The sequence below is a fragment of the Anabas testudineus genome, chromosome 22 (genome assembly GCF_900324465.2).
Source record: "Anabas testudineus chromosome 22, fAnaTes1.2, whole genome shotgun sequence".
In the NCBI taxonomy this organism is placed as follows: Eukaryota; Metazoa; Chordata; class Actinopteri; order Anabantiformes; family Anabantidae; genus Anabas; species Anabas testudineus.
The window spans coordinates 19,886,708-19,907,899 of record NC_046630.1 but is presented as its reverse complement, the minus strand read 5'-3'; the positions used below and the strand labels follow the sequence as shown (position 1 = coordinate 19,907,899).

At 42.1% G+C, this 21,192-nt stretch overlaps 1 protein-coding gene across 1 annotated transcript; it reads left to right on the top strand.

Moving 5' to 3' along the window:
- The first annotated feature begins 531 nt into the window (after positions 1-531).
- LOC113147943 (long-chain fatty acid transport protein 6-like) lies at positions 532-19,677 on the top strand. The gene is given in 11 exon segments (XM_026339293.1): positions 532-1,138; positions 2,484-2,693; positions 3,988-4,146; positions 7,899-8,023; positions 10,154-10,250; positions 10,253-10,347; positions 14,213-14,303; positions 14,411-14,609; positions 15,496-15,593; positions 15,987-16,117; positions 17,000-19,677. Coding segments are annotated over 11 exon segments (1,869 nt in total). The 5' UTR covers positions 532-651; the 3' UTR covers positions 17,177-19,677.
- The last annotated feature ends 1,515 nt before the right edge of the window (positions 19,678-21,192 follow it).

Sequence of the window (21,192 nt, the reverse complement as noted above, 5' to 3'; positions counted from 1 at the left end):
AGGAACGCCCTCCTACACATGTTCACAACAACTGTCACATGACTTCACGTACAGCGACACTCCGTCAAGTGGCCTCAAGAAATCACCAAACAGGAAGTATGTCTTCAAAATAAAACACTCACAGTGGCCCACAGCCCAGCTGTCACTGGGCGGGAGGCGGGGTACGCCTTGGACAGGTCACCAGCCTTTCACAGGACTGACATACAACTTTCACCTTCTATAAATGTTAGTTTAGTTCGTTAGTTAGTTAGTTGATTTAGTTGAGTTTACTCCATTAATTAAGCACTTGCCATTTCTGACGTGTTCCATAATCTGTTCGTGAGTATTATTGTGTTCTCGATTGTTATTGTTGTGTAACAAACACTAATGCTGTAAGACGAATGACGACACTCGGAGCTGCTCTCATGTCCTAAAATGAATTATTCTGGTAGCTTTTCTTCACTTATAACACACCAACCAGTTTTATTTTGAAGGCGGTGTCGCTCTTCTTCCGGTCCTCCGCGGTGTCCCCTGTGTGGAGTTACATCACTCACACAGCCACTGTTTATCACCTGGACATGTAGTAGTGTGCGCAGTAAAGGGCGCGCTCGTCTCCCGTCAGCGTCTCCAGCCGTCTCTCCGCCGTGTCCTCTCCCTGTCTCAGCCGCGGACATGACTCTGTCTGTGGGGTGGCTCTCAGCTGTGGTCGCGGGTCTCTTCTCCGCTCGTGTTTTACAGAAACTCTGCTTCCCGTACTTCTGGACCGACGTCTTGTTTCTGCTGAACGTGATCGTGTACGGGGTGAAGCTGGAGCTGAGTAAGCTAACCTCCAGCGTGTTCACGGTGCTCGACAGGTTCGTCCAGCAGGCGGAACGCATCCCCGACAAGCCGTTCGTCATCTACGAGGGAAGGACCCACACCTACCGGGACGTGGAGCGGCGCAGCAACAGGCTGGCTCACGTTTTCCTCCACAGAGTCCGGCTGAAGAAGGGAGACTGCGTCGCGGTGCTCATGAGCAACGAGCCCGACTTCCTGTGCGTTTGGTTCGGCTTGGCGAAGGTCGGCTGCTCGGTGGCTTTCCTCAACACCAACATCAAGTCCAAGTCCCTGCTGCACTGCTTCAACTGCTGCGGAGCCAAAACTCTCATCGTTGGTTCAGGTAAAGCTCTCACCGCATCCCAAACACAAGTGAATTCAATTTTAGTTCACATGTGTCTCAGAAACAACTTTGCTGCACAAATCTCTTAAAGTGTTAGAGCAGAGATTCATTCTCTGGAGCACGGCTGGATCTAGGGGATGGCCTGGGGGGGCTTTCTTAACATACATGGTGCCACGGCTTCAGCAGCTCTTCACAAGATTTACCTAAACTCACAGATCATTTTAAAATAAATGAATGAATGATTATGTAGATTATTTAAAGCTTTAAAACATTGAGGGTGGTGTGGGTACTGGTAATGTCTCTGGCCACCTCTATGAAAATGCTCTGACTCTGCCACTGCTGTTTGAAGGTTGATGCTTTATTATACATTATTAAATATGTCAACATGCTTAATAGGCTTTTTAAAGTTTTGTTTCAGAGCCGATTTAATCATATCCAACTTCAAATATTATATTATATGAATGTTTTGGACCAGTCATGTCTAGCAGCTTATAAAGTACTTTATTATGGTTGGTTGACAAATAATAACACATGTGGAAATTTGTGACTTTTCAAATGGTCAAACAGTAACCACTATGTGGTCATGTTAAATATGACTCCATGTAGGTATTAGTTCCCATGTTTTTATCATTATCATTATCATCATTTTATCTATGATTTAGCTTTTGTCTTAATGAATCAATGTCTTGTTTCAATACTAATGTCAGCAATTGATCAAATATTGCTACATGCAGCATTACACACAGTTTTATTAGTACTAGTATCAGTACTAAATAGGAACACTGAAGATGTGATTATTCATCACACCCCTACCAATATACAGTAGAGAACCCCAGTCTGTGAATCAGCAGCCACGTCACTGCAATGTGACAGCTATGAATTGTGTGGAGCTTCAGTGAGGGACCTGAATGATGTGGACTCTGACAACATCCAAGCCTGCTGTAACGTGGTTTAATGTGTTTAATATACTACTGTTTAATAGATTTGAAACATATTTACATACCACCTATGCTTCGCTGCAAGAATCCTGTTTGCACAGCTAATAGGACTCACCATGCCGCAGCCATGTGACAGGACGGCAGATGATTGCTAAACCTCAACAAGCATGATGTTGGTCAGGGACACTGTCCTCACCCCAACCCTAGAGAAACAGGAGAAGGATTCATGGAATAGCTGGAACAGTCAGGGGCTGATCAGAGTAGATGTGGTGCCCACAGGAAGCTGTCCTGTTGGTCACAGTATATACATCACACAGAAATCACATTGGTTTACAGAACACTATTAAAGCTTTATGACAGTGCCAAGTACCTGTCTCATAAAATACTTGTGTGTCTCTGTCTCCCAGAGTTAGTGGACTGTCTGGACGGTATTCTAACCACCCTGCTGGAGGACAACATTCAGGTGTGGGCCATGAAGAGCCACAGCGAGCACACACAGGTCCACACTCTGTTGGATAAGATCGATGCGGCCTCTGACCAGCCTGTTCCTGCAGCATTACGTGCCGCCACCTCCCTCAAAACCCCCACCCTCTACATCTTCACCTCTGGAACAACTGGTGAGTGTGTTGGTTTTCTACAGCTCACTGAGGGGTGACATAAAGTCAAGACACTTCATATTAACAGAACATACGGAATCTGTTGTTAGAAATGTAAGGCAACATTGCACTGTGAGAGTTTTTGAGCAAAAAAATTATCAGACAAATCACCACTCAGTAAATCTGCGTACTTCTAAAAGACTGCTTCAGTTTTTGCACATTTGTATTGCAAATTTAATTGGAAATTAAATTGATTTCTAGAAATATTTTTCACCTTATTAGAAACCAAAACTGCTTCTACTTTTATATTTTCTAGTCCAGCTGTCTACACAGGCCAGGTTATACAGTATGTGCACTATTCATTGGTCATTTTGAGTCTTTTAAATCTTTTTGGGTATTTTTCTATTTTATTCAAGTTTTTCTGCATTTTACTTGCAGAACGTCTTTTGTGTTTTGGGCTCTGAATGTTTCTAAAACAGGGGTGGCCTATACTCTAATGTATCTAAAGGCCTGTGTAGAAACACTGCATGAAACACAGGCCTGTATGAAGAGGGTCACTAGGGTGAAAATTGGTTGTCTGGCATGTGAGTGAGAAAATGTTTCTAACTTTTCATTGTGTGGCCCCATACTGACACAACGAGCCGACATCAATGAACTAGCGGTAACTTTAATCACCTTACCTTGTCTTTGTCTGAACCAGGAAGTGGCACTACAACATTCCTCTCTATTTTAGCAGGTGGCAGGTAGTTTGTATTTATCATTCACAAAGTGAAAACAGAAGAAGAGCTGGGACTGCAAAATAACACAAAACAAAATGAATTTGGTAAAATCAATGTCATTACTGTTTTATTATTTTATTATGTTCTGATGATTTTACAGATGTTTTTACAGTTCTGGTCAGAGTCGCGCTTGAATGTGAAAACTAATTCAAGACACGTGTTAGTCAGAGTGTGAATAGATAGCATTTCTAATCCATCATAAACTGAATTCCCCGTGACATCAGCCTTTGCAGAAAGACACTCAAAGTTTGTTCCTGCTGGACGTCATCTGTCTGTCAGAACAGAAATGCTTTGACTTCTGCTAATACTACTGCTCATTACCGTCACAATCACATGCACATCACTACTGAAGTCAGAAACCTCTCAGGGCTTCTTCTCAGGAGCAGCCACACATTTATTAGAATATCAGTACAGTTACAATGTGAAGCTTTGCTTGCGTTGTGTAGTCATGGAAGCACCACACAGCCGCATTGTCCCTGTGTAAATGTATTTCCTGCAGTGTCATGTAATGCACTTTAATGTCTGTATTATTACAGGGCTCCCTAAGGCTGCAGTGATCACTCACCTCCAAAGTCTGAAGGCGTCAGCAGGTTTTTGGGCTTTCGGGGGAACCAAAGATGATGTGGTGTACATCCCCCTGCCGCTCTACCACAGTGCTGCTTCCCTGATTGGTATAGGAGGAACCATAGAGCTGGGTAGGCCTCAGAATCTCTCTATCTATCTATCCATCTCTTCAGATGTCACACTTTGAATTAAACAGCACTGGCTATTTAGTCAACAGTTGAACACATGATGTAGGGAAGATTCTCTACACACCAAGGCTGTGTAATAAAGAGTAACGTTGAGTCTCAGAGCCCTGCAGCAGCCCTATGTCTGTGTATTTCACTTTCCCATCTACTTTGGAAGTCGGAGCTGTGGATGACATCACACAGAATTTGATTACATTCCACTACACCAGTCAAGTCTCTATGAAAATACCAATCCTAGCCAGGTTAGCCATTTTTAGCAATGGCAGTTTATAACAACACATTATAGTGTATTTTGTGTCTAGAAACATCATGTCCACAGACACAGCTGAGGGTGGATGCTACTGCGAGTATTAATGTATTAATGAGACCTAAACAGGACAGAGCTGCAAATAACAGTATATCACTCCAGCTTTCACACACTTGGTGAGGTTAGTTTAACTTTGCGTCAGTCCTACTCAACTTCAGAGGGTGTTACAACCATCTACAGATTTCTGACTGGGAACTCAGATATTCTAACTTCTCAGTTCATACGCACCACTAATCCAGTAAAAGAAATGCTCCTACAAATAAAAGATTTAGTCTAAGTAATTTATTAATTTGTCTCACTCACATGTAATTGAATGTTATCTGGGGCTTTGCTGAAACAACATTAGAATTGTTGATGTTTAGTCCATGACCACAACATAATTAAATATGTAGTGATCACCTAGTGGCAAAAGGAAGTGTGTTAGCACAGCAGCAGCAAATGGAGCTTTATAATTAGGTGTTATCATTCATGAATAGTAATTAATTTTAATTTACAGGAAAGCACCTGTCTCAGAATGACTCCGGAGATCCATCACGCCACAATATTTGCAATTATAATAATATTGTAAAAAAATGTTTTCATAAAAACATCCAAACCTGCCAGGGTGTAATTATGCAGATGCAGAATGTCGACTCCTTCTTTGCTATTGGGAAAACAAAACATTTCAATTATTTCAGATGGTGATCACAGTCACAGAATGATGAAGGCTGAGGCTGAACTCATTTAGGTGGTGGTTCAATTCAGTGCAAAAAGAAGGTACCAGCACAGATATCTAGATCATCCAAGCAGAAGATCATTGAGCAGAGCTCTCTCAGCAAGCAGGTGCCATGACAGTGTCCACTGTCCACAGAGAAGCTGCTGAACTCCGTGACCCCTTTAAGGACCTGCTGTTTCACTTCGACTAGCAGCTTAATTAGAGGCTTTAGAGCAGAAACCGGACACTGTTCATTGTTGCTGTGTTTTCCCCTTCACAGATAGACCTTCTGTGTGCAGCCTCGTCTTCGGGTTTAGATGACTTGGTTATTCAGCACAAACTCTAAAGTAATGCTCAGTGTATAAAGTGGTTTTATATAGGCAGCTATCCTGATGATGACCCCCTTCTTTCATTTTCTGTATTAGTTCCAACTGCTGCTAAAGTTCAGTGTCCGTCTCTGAGAACAACATCCAGACACAGTGGGGCCAGTGACCTGACAGGTTTAGATAGTAAAATGTACTCAACTTTGTACACATTTGTCCAATAGCTGATGTAACACGTAAAATAAAGAACAAATCATTGATTCCGAACCTTTCCTAATGTAGAAATCACATTTAACCAAATTAGTGATTACGCTAGTTATAGTTTATGTTCTTTTCTAGATATATCTATTGAAGCACACATTCAGGTGGATTCAGAAGTCTGCTGAGTTAATTAAGCCTCAGTCATTTGTCACCTGTTAGACCTGTTGTGGGCCTCAACTTTCTATGAGAACATTGCTGACTAAGCAGCACTGTCATAGTGGGAAACATGGCATTAGAACTAAGCTTATTCTAGACAAAGAGGAAATGTCTTAGCGTCAATTCGCGAAGATCTCTGGTTCTTTAATATACTTGGAAACAGGATCAGTTTAACCCTGAGCACACTCAGCCACCTTAAGTGGCCACACCATCAGCTTTGCTTACGGAGACATAGAAAAGCAACTTTGTGACAGATACAGAATTTAATTAAGCTAAATGAAGAACACAAGACTCCAGTCAGCTGGGATGCTGTCTAAAGGAGACTTTCCCGTAGTGGTCTCTGGGTGGGAACCAAGGCCAAAAGCTTGGAGAGTTGGCTACAGAGCTGCCGACATTTTACAGGGGATCTACACGTTCTGCAGAGTGACTGCTTATGTAGCGATTTCCAGCGTAGAAGCAGGAACATGTTGTCCCTCCGAACTGTAGCTGGCTAGTCTAGACTCAGGCTACAGCCAGTGTCGGTTTTTTATTGTTGGAGACAGATAGAATGCCCTCGTAGAGCCTGGAAAACACGCAAAAAAACATAAAGCTGTGTGTGAACCTTTAGCACCAGATAACTCTGGCAGACATCACGTCCTTGTTATTTGCAATAGATTAGTTCAGTGGGCCAAAGAGAATGCTACACATGATACTTTATGTTTGGAGTATCAGTATGGCACTTTGTGTTCTCACTGTTTGTGCTACAAGTATATAGACAAATGTTTCCACCTCTGTTTGTGGAGGGAGTCCCTGCTGACCAGGGAGATCAGGAAATGGGTATGAAAGGGTTGAAGTCCAAAGAACTGCTACAGGTTCTTTGCCTGGTGTATTGTCCTTGATTTTTCTACATGTTCTACATGTATGAGATTCTAGCTGGAAAAACAATGGTCACAATGTGATTTTTCTCACTCAGATACTTCTGACAGAGAACTGCTGAGCTGATCTCTCTGCTCAAGAGTTAAAAGTGTGATGCAGTTAAACGACCCTAATAAGTATTACAGGCCTGTTTGCACTGGAACATTTCCAGTACTTTTCTTTCCTAGGAACTAAAGTCCAGGAACCTTCCTTGGGGTAAAAGTCTATAACAGGGCCAGATTAAGCAGATTAACCCAGTGATATATCAAAAGCACGGCAGCCATTTTGCATGTGCAGCTTGTTCTTAAAAATAGCGACTTTCAGTGCTGCAGGTCCCGTACCAACAGTCACTGCACCTACAGGAACTATTACCCACTGACCAGACTTTTTGGTAGAAATGCAGATAGAGCAGCTAAGGTCCTAAAAGGTTAATGGCCCTTAGAAAAAAGTAAATGCCCTTTTTCACCTGTGGTGAAAAAAAATTGACTTAAGTGCATATAAAGGAGTAAACGTAACCTGATACTACCCAGATGCGGTAACTAGGATACAAGCTTGTGATCATACAGTACAGTAACCAATTTCAACAAGCAGATTTTTCTGAATTACTTTGTGAGCTTGTGCGAAACTGAAATAAATAAAAATAAGATTGATCACTGTTTCTGAAAAAAAAGTACACCATGAAAAGTAAAGTTTGGTTGTAGAGTAGAAGTCTCTGTCGTTGCTGACCTGTGTGTGTGTACACAGGTTTATAGTAAGCAGGTGACTGCATTGCACGTAGAGTCACTATATGACAACAGGCTTTTCCTGCCTGGTGTGGATCCACTGGTAACACTGGTAACTGAACACTTATATGTTCAGACTTTGTGTTGTGAGTGTGGCGATCTTGTCTGAACAGTAAGAGATTTAAACAATATGTGGAGATGTGGACTGTTTCAGATGTGCAGTACATTGAACATTAACCACTAATCTATATAATGTATGGTATGCAGTACATATGCTAGGTATTTAAAATAAAGAATCTATTCTGTAATAATCCTTTTAATGATGCTGCTGTCTGTTACAGGTGCAACCTGCGTCTTAAAGAAGAAGTTCTCAGCCTCCATGTTCTGGGCTGACTGTCGAAAGCATGATGTGACTATTTTCCAGTATATTGGTGAACTCTGCAGATATCTCTGCAACCAGCCTAAGGTAATCCTGAGTTCAGCAATCAGCAGGTTAATAACCTCTTACCAAAATAAAATCATGCTCAGTGTTTGAAATGTTTGTTTCTGGTTGATCGGATGTAAAACTACTATGACAAATGTTAATGACCTACCTACCTGGGAAGCTGTATTAAAGGGCATTCTGTCGTCTGAAGCAGCTGAAAGGCTTTACCAGACAGTCAGATATTTTTACTGGATCAAACTTGTTTTGAACTAGGCTGCACCCGGATTATACAGCAGGAAAACCCTGAAAGACCCTGAAACCCTGTAGTAGACCAATCTTACATTATGTGTGTGAATTAGTGTGAGACTTTTCAACAATTAAAACAAGCTGTTCCCTCTCGTCTTTACCCTGGAGAACATGGCGGCCTCACACAAAAACAGATCCTCTATAATACTTTCACTTTAGGTTTGTGCCTCTGTGCCCTTTGTCTTGCTAGCTTCATTTTTTGAATGATTTCTTTCTGTGTGACTGGAGATGAGTTATTGTTGATTCTACTCTATTGCAGCCTGAATCTTTAGATTTGGAAAACAGATCCAGATAATCACCAAATTTTCACTAAATCAAGTGGTCAGTTAGGGCGTCAGAGAGAGTCAGAGAGAGTCCTTCACATTCACTTCTACACTGTGAATCATTCAAGTAACAATGTGGACAACAGATAAGCAGGCTCTTTGTTTTAGTACTTGTGCCCCGGTGTGGACACAGGGCAGAGCTCGTCCCTCCCCGAGGCTCTACTCAAAGTCCTCTTTGTCTGTCCTCCCTCTGTTATTCGGCTGCGTGGGTGGACGGCTGCCTTCGTCGCTCATTGGCAAATTAAAGATGAGGACACGTAGGGCAAATAAGCACCCACTCCCACAATATCAATGTGAGCACACAAACGTGGTGACTAATTGCTGCCTGTATACTGTCATTATGCAAAGTGATGAATGTGCAGATATGGCAAAATACAGTAGAACCCATGCCAGGCAGGTAGGTGTGTAGATGCTTTCTATAGGTTCTGTAGGTCTGAAGGTGAGCACGTGCTTGTAAAAGATTGACACAAAACAGGAAACTTGCGTGTGATCAGTAGACACATGGCTGAGGGGAATCACTCCAGGCAACTCCTCGAAAATGTTGTTAAAAGGTTGAAAAGTTAGAGGATGGAAACAAGAGAATTTCCAAGCCAAAGAAGTCAAAGCTGCTTTGAAAGATTTACAAGCTTCTGTGGCTGAGGTAGTAGAAAGGAAATATTGGCTGGGGGTTTCCACCAGTTAAAGCTTTATGACATTAAAACTCATATTAAATCTCAGCTAAAGTTTCTCAGAAGACGTGGGAGACTCTGGAGATACTGCAGCTAGTGGACACATAAAATGTTATGTAATACATGTAACTTGTAACTGGAGTGAGCTGTAGACATGGATGAATTTCCATGTGCTCCATAAGTACAACATGTGATTTCATTGACATTCTTGAAGTAGACGTTCGAGCCAGAGCAGTTAGAACTGCTACCACACATTGGATGTGTCTGTGAGGTATGATTTCGAGAGAGAAACTGACTTTACCAGTCCGATCAGCAGCATCAGTCACATTTAACCTGTCTAACAGGTGTGGGGCTCCTTGTGTCTCGTGAACAGACTTCACATGAGACTCACTAAATCTTCACTCACGTTCTATTGAAACCTTTAATGCAAGTGACCTGGTTAGAAATTATTTGTGGATCCAGCGCATTATATAATTGAGTCTTTAGTCTTATCCTAGTCCAGTGGAAACTATTGGAATGTGTTTGGCTCTGTGTGTGTGTGTGTGTGTGTGTGTGTGTGTGTGTGTGTGTGTGTGTGTGTGTGTGTGTGTGTGTGTGTGTGTGTGTGTGTGGCGGGGTGGTAAAAGACTGCTTTTGTTGCAACAGATTTACTCTTGGTGTGTTCACACCAATTTGCATTTGTGGCATTTCTTTGTGGGACATGTTTTTTTTTTGTGCAGCTGCAGTTTGACAGCTCATTACATAACTGCCTATTCCTGCATGATCCAGTTTGTCGGGTTAATGGACATGAAAAAAACATATTAATGAACTGCAGGAATTTACACATCAATGAGAAGTTGTCACCTGAAGTCATTTCATCTTTCTCCCTCCATCAGACAGAGTTAGATAAAGTTCACAAGGTGAGGATGGGGGTTGGGAACGGGCTGCGGCAGGACGTCTGGCGAGATTTCCAGAGTCGCTTTGGAAACATCAAATGTGTGAGGTGTACGGCTCCACTGAGGGAAACCTGTGTCTCATGAACCACACTGGCAAGACTGGAAGTGTGGGCCGCTCCAACTACTTCTACAAGGTGAGTACCTGGTAACCTCAAGGTGCTAAGTAGTCATTTGTAGTCATTGTAACCATGACACCAAAGGGAGTCTCTGGTCACACACACTACACATTGCACAAAAACCAGGATACAGCACATTTTCGGATGCACCTCGATTGCATGTTCCTCCCTCCACAACACTAACACACAGACACCACTTCCTTTTCAAACTAATATGTTTTAGACATTGTTATATGGCTAAACATAGCAAATATATAAGAGGTTATTATTAATAAGAAGAGAACAAGACATATTTGATATGAAAAAATGAATTCTTGCAGTATGTAGTGGTAAATTGAGTGAAGTTAGTCTTTGAGGGAGTTTGGGGGGGGGGGGGGGGTCTGATTTTCATTAAAAGTATTAGTAAAAGTAAAGTCCTGAAAATGTTACTCAAGTAAAAAGTGTCAGTGTCATAAAACACTAGACAGTAGTACCAAAAACAGAAATACAGAACACAGAATCGCTCATTTTACATGAATGACTGTGAATATTGGATTGTAATTACTAATAAATGGGATAATTTTAACCCCTTACATTGTATTCATGATCATATGTCTTGATCCAATAATTATAATTGGAATAACTTCAAATGTTGCTGGGTAGCTTGTTAATTTTACATAGGGACCAAAAAGTCCTATGATTATACAGTATTTTAATCAGATTCTGAAAAGTAACTAGTAACTGTAGGTATCAAATAAATATAGTGGAGTAAAAGTATGAAGTAGCAGAAAATGGAAATCCACAAGTAAAGTAGAAATCAGCACTTTACTCATGCAATACAGTACTTGAGTAAATGTACTGTGCACTGGCCTATCAGTTTGGAGCCGAACACATCAATCCTGCTGTTTTGTAACGACCACAGAGATTCATTCATCACATTGTTGTCATATCATCTCCTCTGCAACTTATGCACTCATCTAGCCCCATATGAGCGCACTCCTCCCTCTGTGCTTGATGAGCGACCATGATTGAGCATGTTGAACCACTTAGAATTTAGTCATAGCAGAAATCACTAGAGAGTCAGGACAAGGTCCAGGGTATAACAAGGTGCAGGTTATAACAAGGTCCAGGGTATAACAAGGTCCAGGGAATAACAAGGTCCAGGGAATAACAAGGTCCAGGGTATAACAAGGTCCAGGGTATAACAAGGTCCAGGGAATAACAAGGTCCAGGGAATAACAAGGTCCAGGGTATAACAAGGTCCAGGGTATAACAAGGTCCAGGGTATAACAAGGTCCAGGGTATAACAAGGTCCAGGGTATAACAAGGTCCAGGGTATAACAAGGTCCAGGGTATAACAAGGTCCAGGGTATAAGAAGGTGCAGGTTATAACAAGGTGCCGGGTTTAACAAGGTCCAGGGCATGTGTGTGTGCGCTCAGTTCAGGGTGCAGGGTATAACAAGGTCCAGGGTATAACAAGGTGCAGGGTATAACAAGGTGCAGGGTATAACAAGGTGCAGGGTATAACAAGGTCCAGGGTATAACAAGGTGCAGGGTATAACAAGGTGCAGGGTATAACAAGGTGCAGGGTATAACAAGGTCCAGGGTATAACAAGGTGCAGATTATAACAAGGTGCAGGGTATAACAAGGTGCAGGGTATAACAAGGTGCAGGGTATGCAGACTACAACCTGAGCTGTAGCCTGTCAGAGGGGACGGGCAGTGAAGTGGCATTCCTGTGGTTGTCTCGATGGTGCTGGAGAGCTGCTGTTAATCAGAGTTACCAAAGAGTGACTACATGTATTTAGCTTAATCTCTGACCTCAGCTATTCTTAGATCAGTCTCTCTGCCTTCCCTGCTGGCTCCAAAAGCTCTTATAAAAGACAATTAAGTAAAGTTATCAAACAGGATCATTTTAAGGACACCCGTCCTAGTTTAGTTAAAAGATTGTAGCATTCATCTAGTTCTTGTCTGCTTGATTCTGCTGAATTCTCTAACTTCCAGCTCTTCATCACCATCTGTGGTACACTGATAACCCGTCTGCCATCTCCCCAGACCCTGTATGATTTAGCCACGAAGCCACGCTCCTTGAATTTTCATCCCGCACAATGTCCGTCCATTCTTGTTAATGCAATATTTTACGAACACCTTGTGGAAATGTCCTCAAATTTGACACAAAAGGTCCATTTAGACTCAAAAACTGGTTAGAGTTTGTTGGTCAAAGGTTAAGGTCAAGGTAACTGTGCATAGATGGGCACTTCTATCAACCCTGAAGCATGTGAAAGTGGATTAACATAAGTGTGGCATTCAGCAAAGCAGCCATGATCCACCTCTCCCTGACACCCTAAACTTTTTCTCCACACACTTCGACACCCATAGGGGCGAGAAACGGGTCCACTCGCTCCAGCCAGATGTGCTGGAGCAGGAGCGTCTTACCCTACAGTGCCAGCAGCTAAGATCCACACTATGGAGGATCAACGTCAATGTCAGACACACACAAGGATTCAGGACGGACACTGAGGTCATGTATAGACCAACTATGACCAACTGTGGTCTGGACATCTTCAATCTTTCCCTGCAGCTGGCTGTGGTTGCTACCTGCTGTAAATCTTCCAACATTTTTACAGTGCCCAAGAAGCCTGATGTTCACTGCTTCAACAACTATCACCCAGTCACACTCACTCTAATCATGATGAAGTGCTTAAAGAGGTTCATCCTACAACACATCAAGGATATCACCTGACATAGAGGGCCCGCAGTGTGCCTACAGGGGGCACTGTTCCACAGAAGATGCAGTCCACTTATCCCTCTCTCATGTAGAGCATCCCAACACTTCACTCTCCACTGTCTTCACAGATTGGAGAATTTCTTACAAACTGGCCTCAAGCGAAAAGAATACACATCATTCACCTTAGTCCTGAACATAGGCACGCCGCAGAGCTGCGTGCTGAGCCCTGCTCTCCTCTCTTTACACATGACTGCACCCCTATCCACGCCTCCAATTAAATCGTGACGTTCGCTGGTAACCCCACTGTAAGGGGACCTCTCGGACCATGATGAGACCCACTACCTCATCCAGTGGTGTTTAAACAACAATCTGCCCTGGAACACCACAAAGACAAAAGAGGTCACTGTGGACAACAGGACAGTCCTGAGGACAGTACACATAGTCCACATATGGGGGAGGAAGGGGAGAATGTGGAGAACATCAAGTTCCTGGGGATCCACATTACATCTGACCTCAGCTGGGCTCTGAACACCTCTCACCTGGTGAAGAAGACTCATCACAGGCTCTTCCTCCTCAGGAAGACATCAAAGACATCAAAAGCATCCTCTTCCTCAGTGTGACTGTGGAATGCCAGCTGCACGGCCCAAGACAGGAAGAACATGTCCATGATTGTGAAAACAGCCCAGAGGATTGTGGGAAGGCCACTTCCAGATGTGTATGCTGGTGGACTTCAAAAGAAAACCAGCAACATTGCCACAGACCCCACCCACCCAGGTCACAGACTTTTTGCTTCTCTGCCCTTAAAGCTCGCACTAGCAAACTGAGGAATAGCTTTTTCCCCAGAGTGGAAGTACAATAACTACGATGTGACATTTCTAGTTTATACTGTATTTGTGGGGAGAAGAGCACTAAGCTGAATTTGAGTGCTAGTCACTCTTTAGTAGCCTCTCTCTGGACTTTTCAGCTGCAACATACCACACACCCTCTGACCTGCACGACAACTGTATATTCACTGCCATTCTCTGGTCACCATGTAGCTGGTAGTTTAATTCTGGGCCTCCTACTCACACATTAGTTGACTTATGATAGCAGGAAACAGCACAAGTGTGATGCAAGTCTTTAATAAAGGCTCCATTATTGCCTCATTATTAAGAATATTGTGTAACTTTTTGTGCAGCTCCTGTTCAAGTATGATCTGGTAAAGTATGACATGGAGAAAGACGAGCCAGTCAAGGACCAGCATGGCTTCTGTCAGCGAGTGAAGAGGGGTAAGTCTAAGTCCTAACTGCTTTCACAAATTACCATTTTTTATAGGATTTGTTTTTCTATTTGAGTATTTGAAGTCTGAGACTCTCTGACCTGTTTTTCTTCTCAGGTGAGACGGGGCTTTTACTGTCCAAGGTGAGCGCCACCACCCCCTTCTTTGGCTATGCTGGAAGCAAGCAGCTGACCGAGAAAAAGCTGATGAGAAACGTGTTTGTGAAAGGAGACGCTTACTTTAACACGGGCGATCTAATGTCTGAGGATCATGAGGGCTTCATCTACTTTAAAGACAGAGTGGGAGACACTTTCAGGTACAGTTGGATGAGACATTTGACAGATCATTTCTGCAGACACAAACCATACACCAGGACAGCCTCTGTCCATGTGATCAGCCACACATTTGTAGTAGAAAGCCTGCAACACAAACTGGATATGTAGGATGGAAGGATGTGAGCATCCAAGCAGGGAGTGTGTAACACAGAGGAGAAATAATATGGCTCCCATGAGAATTTACTGTAGGTTCTTAGAATCATAACTTGGTTTCATTGATATCCATTTAGTCCATTTTCTTAGTTACTACATCTGCAGTCTCTAAACATATACAGAGCTCACTCTGTGTTCTGCTCTTTGCACAGGCAGGTGATAATTGCACATAACTGTGGGGGGTGATTGTGAAACCTAAAAGACTGCACTTGTATCTCCGATCAGTTCAGTCAAAAGTATGATGCACATTGTGGCCACTAGGTGGGTTAAAGGACCACAAAACACACAGGGCTACATCACCAGGCTGTGTGTGTTCAGTTCAGTGCAACACACAGTGGAAATGAATTGTGTTTCTAATTGAGGGTAGTTTAAAGATTAATTGAAAGGACAGACATTCTTCTGTTCAGTGAGGCTCAGTGACAGTTACAGACCACATTATTAAATGAAGGGAGGGACTGAAGGTCTTGGTCTGAAGGTGCATATGCTTGGAATGAAGATGTGCATACCTCTGGCCAGTTCCTGGTTACCTTCTCACACCTGGTCATCACTATGTAGAGTGTCAAAATGTTTTTCAAACTGATAGAAGTGATTCAAGTTGACCTGGAATAGAAAGGACTCAACAAAACTATGCACTTGTGTTCCGAATGTTATGAGGTAAACCTGCACTGTGAATCACTTTTATTGAAGTCAGTGTTTTTTTTTTTCTGATTTCAGGTGGAAAGGGGAAAATGTAGCAACGACAGAAGTAACAGAGATTCTCGGGCTGGTGGATTTTATCCAAGAAGTCAACGTGTATGGAGTGGAAATACCCAGTATGTTTAAAATCTGTTTTGTTCCTCTAACTCCAATAAGAAACTTTCACAGGCTTTGAAATCCTACAGTGTACATGTTCCAGTGTAGCCTCTGATAATGTGCCACATGCAGAAAGTCTGTCACTGCTGTTTCTAATTCTGCTCTTGATAATGAGCACATCTGCAGTGAATCATGGAGCTGGTGAGTAAGGGGTCTAACAGTTCTTAAACCAAGACTAAGACACTCACCGCCCCCAGTGTTGGATGAGCTGCTGGGTTGTTGACCCGCCCCACCTCCCCCATGGTGGGATGTCCAGATGCCCCCAGCGTGTAAATCACCTGTGTTGTAACGTGTTCAGCAGACAGTACAGAGTGCAGAAACTGAGGTCTGTACCCAAACCATGTTGTCCACAGGGCACGAGGGCAGAGCAGGAATGGCTGCCATGATCATAAGAGCCGGTCTCACGTTTGATGGGAAGAAACTGTTTGAGCATGTGACGAGGGACCTGCCTGCGTACGCTCGGCCGCTGTTCGTAAGGATTCAGGTAATGATGGCACACTGAGTCTTTATTTTGTTCTGATGAATGTTGTATTAAATATAAAGAGGGTTTAGTACAGCATCACTGCTCTCTGGTTCTAAACGTTCCGTTGAATCTGAAACACTGTTTCATCCTCGAAGGAAAATCGAGTTAAGATGACAAGAAACTAGACATAAACAAATCTATCTAAGCATATCTAAAAGAACCAAAGGACTAGCTCATTAAAACAAATACTAATCATTTCCCACTCGTTGCCAGTTGTTGCCAGAAAATGAAAAGTTGAAGCTGTGTGAGACAAGTTCAGGTAACCAGCCCGATCCATCCCAGCATGGTGCATGGTGCATGCTGCCTGCAATAAGTGGGTTCATTCTCAGCAAGCCCCACTGTCATCCTCATTGTTACTCTCTGACACTGTAGTGAGCTCTGCAGGCTTTACCACACACGGGGCTGCTGGAGAGGAACAGAAAAGCAATGATTTTGTGTTAAAACCTGGTACGTGGGCTGAGTTCTACTTGATTTTACTGTATGTTGATTTGGTCTTGATGAAAAGTTTGAGAGAGATGAGGTGAAAACATGTTCACACCTGTAGGACTGTTAGAGTGAGAGTGAACCCCAGCTGGTCATTAGCTGGAGGTTTTAGTAAAACCTGTCAGTCAACTTCTGTTGAGTCATCAGGAAAGGAGGGTGAGCCGCTCCCAAACCTTTACACAGGAATATTTCTACTCCACTGTGTGAAGTCGCAATAATCAACTAATGATTCAGCTGCACTGCAGTGTGTGCTCAGCAGTAGAGCATGCACACTTAAGTCAATCACCTCTAGAGTCCACATACTTGTTTTATATTACTGATATTAACCTGATCTGTGGCAACGTTGTGCTTTCCTCTCAGGAGGTGATGGAAATGACGAGCACCTTCAAGCAGCAGAAGTTCCAGCTGGTGCAGAGTGGCTTCAACCCCTCGACCATCTCTGACCCTCTCTACGTCCTGGACTACCAGCAGAAGAGCTACATTCCTCTAACTGACTGTATCTACCAGAGCATCCTTGCTGGAGAATGCAAGCTGTAAACTCACAAGCAGGGACGTACGTGAGCTCTGCTTATTGTAGGAATGTAGATGAATACAAAGACATTGAACTAGTGAATAAAAAGGATCACGAAGAGCTGACTATATACACATGAACACCTACAGTATGTCCCTATGACACACACCACACCATAGACACACACACACTGTATATACATCAAACACACATATAACAAAAATATATAAGTTATACCTAAAGTTTTCAACAAAAAGGCAAAATGTGACTGTTGGTGGTAATTAAGAAGAGAATGAATGACACTGTGTGAAGGGGTTTCAATATATAATTAATTAAACAGTTTGAAAAAGTTTTGTCAGAGGTAAAACTCAAAGTGACCAGAGGACTAGAAGTTACCAAGGATGATGAAAGTTCTCTCTGAATGCCACGTGCTTAGAATGAGCAGTTTATAGCTGCATAAGGAGCGGCCATGTTGCATCAGCGTGTTTCTGCAGTAGTCCAGAAAGGACAAACACTGTCACCTTGAAGTGGTTCTCTGCATCCTCAGCATCACCACTAGATGCCTCTAAATCTTACACACAGAGCCTGCAGGAGTAAATGAGATAACTTTCCTGTTACTTTGTCAGTTATGAGGGATTTTAAAGCCTGTGCAGATGATCTATTAGAAAAGAACTTAATATATTACAATTCTACAAAAGTGCTTTAATTACTTCAGCACTGAAAGATAGATTGATGGACGAAGGAGGCGCGTTTGATAGTGCATGAAAATGAAACTTGGACAGATTTAATGGATCACAAATGTATCAGATGGCTTAAAATGTCTCTTATTTTTCATGAACTCAGGCTAATGTATCTACAGATATTTTCACTGATCAGATTTTAAAACATTACATTCATTCATTGAAATTCTAACAAAGCTCTGAACAGTCTCAGCATCAGCTGGAACTGTTTGTTGAAGTCCTCGTTATTTATATATTGAAACAGAAATCATGTGCTGATATTTCACCACAGCAATTTTTTTACGATCATTTATATATAAATACATATCTATTTTTTAATGCAATTAAAGTGCTAATTCCATGATTTATTTTTTATTTTTCTATTTAATTATGTTTGCTGCTAAATTCCCCAGGTTTGGTGTTTCTACCATTAGTTATGAGCTTTGAGTGTTTGCAGTTTTAGTCTTAAGTGAGACATCAGCAGCTCGTTTCACGAGATGTTATCACAGCTCTGGGACTAGAAGAGAAGTTAGTGAACACTTAATGTTACGGAGACGTAACAAGTCAGTTTATGAGAACTCACAAAAGGTGGGTCAAGAAACATAAGCGGTCAGCTGGAGACAAACCAGCAGATTAAAACTTCTTACGTGGACAACAAACCAAAAAGATATGATGCCATTTCTACCAGACCGCCACTGTTTGAAAGCTTAATTCCTGCTTCAATCTGGACCCAGTCTGCCTACTGTTGTTCAGTCACATCACTCATGTGGAGCTGATTTTTATATGAAGGTAGAATTTGTGCAGTGCTGGTGTCCAGGCTCTGACACCTAGATCACTATTGCAGCAAATGATTCTAATAATTTCCTCAGGGGCATGAAGACTTGTGAGGAAGTGGGGCTTTTAAAGTGCTATGTGAACAGCAGCCCCAGCAGAGGTAGACAGGGCCTGTATACAGTGAACTGTAAGTGTAGCATTCCCTAAACGAGCCTCATTTGTGCATTCACTCAGTTTCCCTGCACAGGGGTAGATTATGACACACTAGGTTCATGTTCTTGATGCATCTGACTCGGTTGTAGTTGTGATTTACTGTGTGTACAGTTCTCAGTCAGTATGGAGTTACTGTAGCTAATAGTAATGATGACCATATATAACTCTAAAGTTACAATTAAGCAGAATTATCCTTTAAAGAACTTAGACTGGGCACCCACAATGTGAACTGTGAACATTTCTACCTTTTCGTATGAGCACAGGACACAGTGACTCTGTGGAGAAGAGAAGGGTTAGAGTCAGGATGAACATCAGTGAAACTGCTGGTATAAATACAGCCGTGCTGCAGGTTCACTGTTCATCTGTGCAAAGCTGAGTTTCTTTTTCAATGTTTGTACCAGTGACGACTCAGGTGCCTTCCTGCTGATGAGTTCCTATGGTTCCTTTGTAGCCAGAGCTTCACAGCTTATATAGATGTGTTTGATACTTAATCTTCTGAAACAAGCCTCGGATGAAGCCTTGTGTGTGGTGTTTAACTCTGACCTCATGCTGACTGGACCCCTAACCCCTTTCAGAGTTACCTAACTGGTAACTAGCTCCACTGGCTCACTGTGTGTTGTAGCAGCTAATCCTATGGTGACTTCAAGAGCTCCGTTGCTTGATGATCACTACGATGACGCAGGTTATTAAGTCACATTAAACTACCAGTAAACCATGTGATTTGTGCTTTGTTGATCTGGAAGCTGATTTATGAATATGAACTAAGATACAGCTGTTGTCATATTGTTTTAAACACTAAATAAAACCAACACATTCTCAGACTCCGTATGTTCATTTCTAAAACTGCTCAGATCTTTGCTCAAATGTAGGCAGATGACGATCACAAGCAGCAAGTGAAAAGACTAATGGACTAAGCATTCTTTAAACTAGAACTGCAAATGCAGCATTTGTTTTCGGAGTAAGTTGTATTTTCTTATCGTGTGTCATCATGTTAATGTTCTTATGTAAATGTGCACTGATTTCAAAACCATTAATGCAACAAGACATAACTTTTGATCATAATTAACACTTTATCACATTATGTGATATTAAATATGATGTGATAGTGACATTGATCATATAATGCAGTGACGCCTTAAAGTTTATGAACCTGTAAGAATTTGATCTCTTTCCCCATGAATATTATCTAGAATGTACCAATAACTAGAAACCAATGAAACAGATTACACAAAACTATTCTACTTATTTAAATGTATTTACTGTGTGTGGCTGAAGTATGTGAGCACGTGGCTTCAGTTACACACTGACACACTAACTCAAACTAAATGTTTCTGGTTCATGAGCCCTGCACATCGCCATGAGGAATTTGGGGTCATTCCTCCTAATGGAGCAGCTTCAGAAATGAATTTTTTAAATCTTATTAGCGTTCACTTTTATATCTCTGCCATGATCAAGCTGAGACAGAAACAAAAACACTTTTCTTTCATTGGTCATTGGTAACTAACAGATCTTCGTATTTACATGGAGCAATAATGAATTCTGACAATATTAAATGTTGATGGGAAATAATTTCAACTCTTTCCATCTTCTCAGGACAACGTGGGACGTGTCCCAGTCATGTCGGTTTGTGCGGCTGCTCATTCTGTGTTTTCTCTTCCCACTGAGGAGTTTGACTGATGTTCTTTCTTTGGTTTTCACCTGGGGATATTTTGAATGAGTAGAATGTAGCTCCTCTGCTCGTTTAGGTTTGAGTTTTTCAGACAGACCCAGAGATATGATCTGAGCTAGAACGCTCAGCTGAATGTCAGCTACTTTTCTGTTAACTTTCTTTTTTTGGGAGATTATATCACTGATTCAGAAATGAGCACATACCAGTACTTTGTTTCTTGGGTAGATGATATTTGCTCTGGTACAACATTCTGCACAGTGACATGCTGTAGTAGCAGTAGTAGTAGCAGTAGTACTGGGGATTCAGGTGTTTTGAGTTGCATAGATGAAGCCGCTGCTCTCCAAAAAGAACATTACTGCCCCTCTACAGTTTACTCAGAGCAATGTGGATAAACCAGAAAGGCATTGCAAGAAGAATCCTTGGAGCAAGCTCACTAAAATAGAAATACAGCGAGACAAACACACCTGAAACACTTAAGATCTGCCCCTGGAAAGACGTGAAGGTCACTTTCAAAACTAAAGCAATTTGTGTGCTTAGTTCCCAGGAGGAAGCGTGACTGCAGTCCATTGGTAAACATGTCCTGTGCCGACTTTAGAGAAACGTCTACTGCACTGAGTACATTTTCTTGATAAGCATAGTTCGTGTGAGATTAGGAATTTTACTTTCT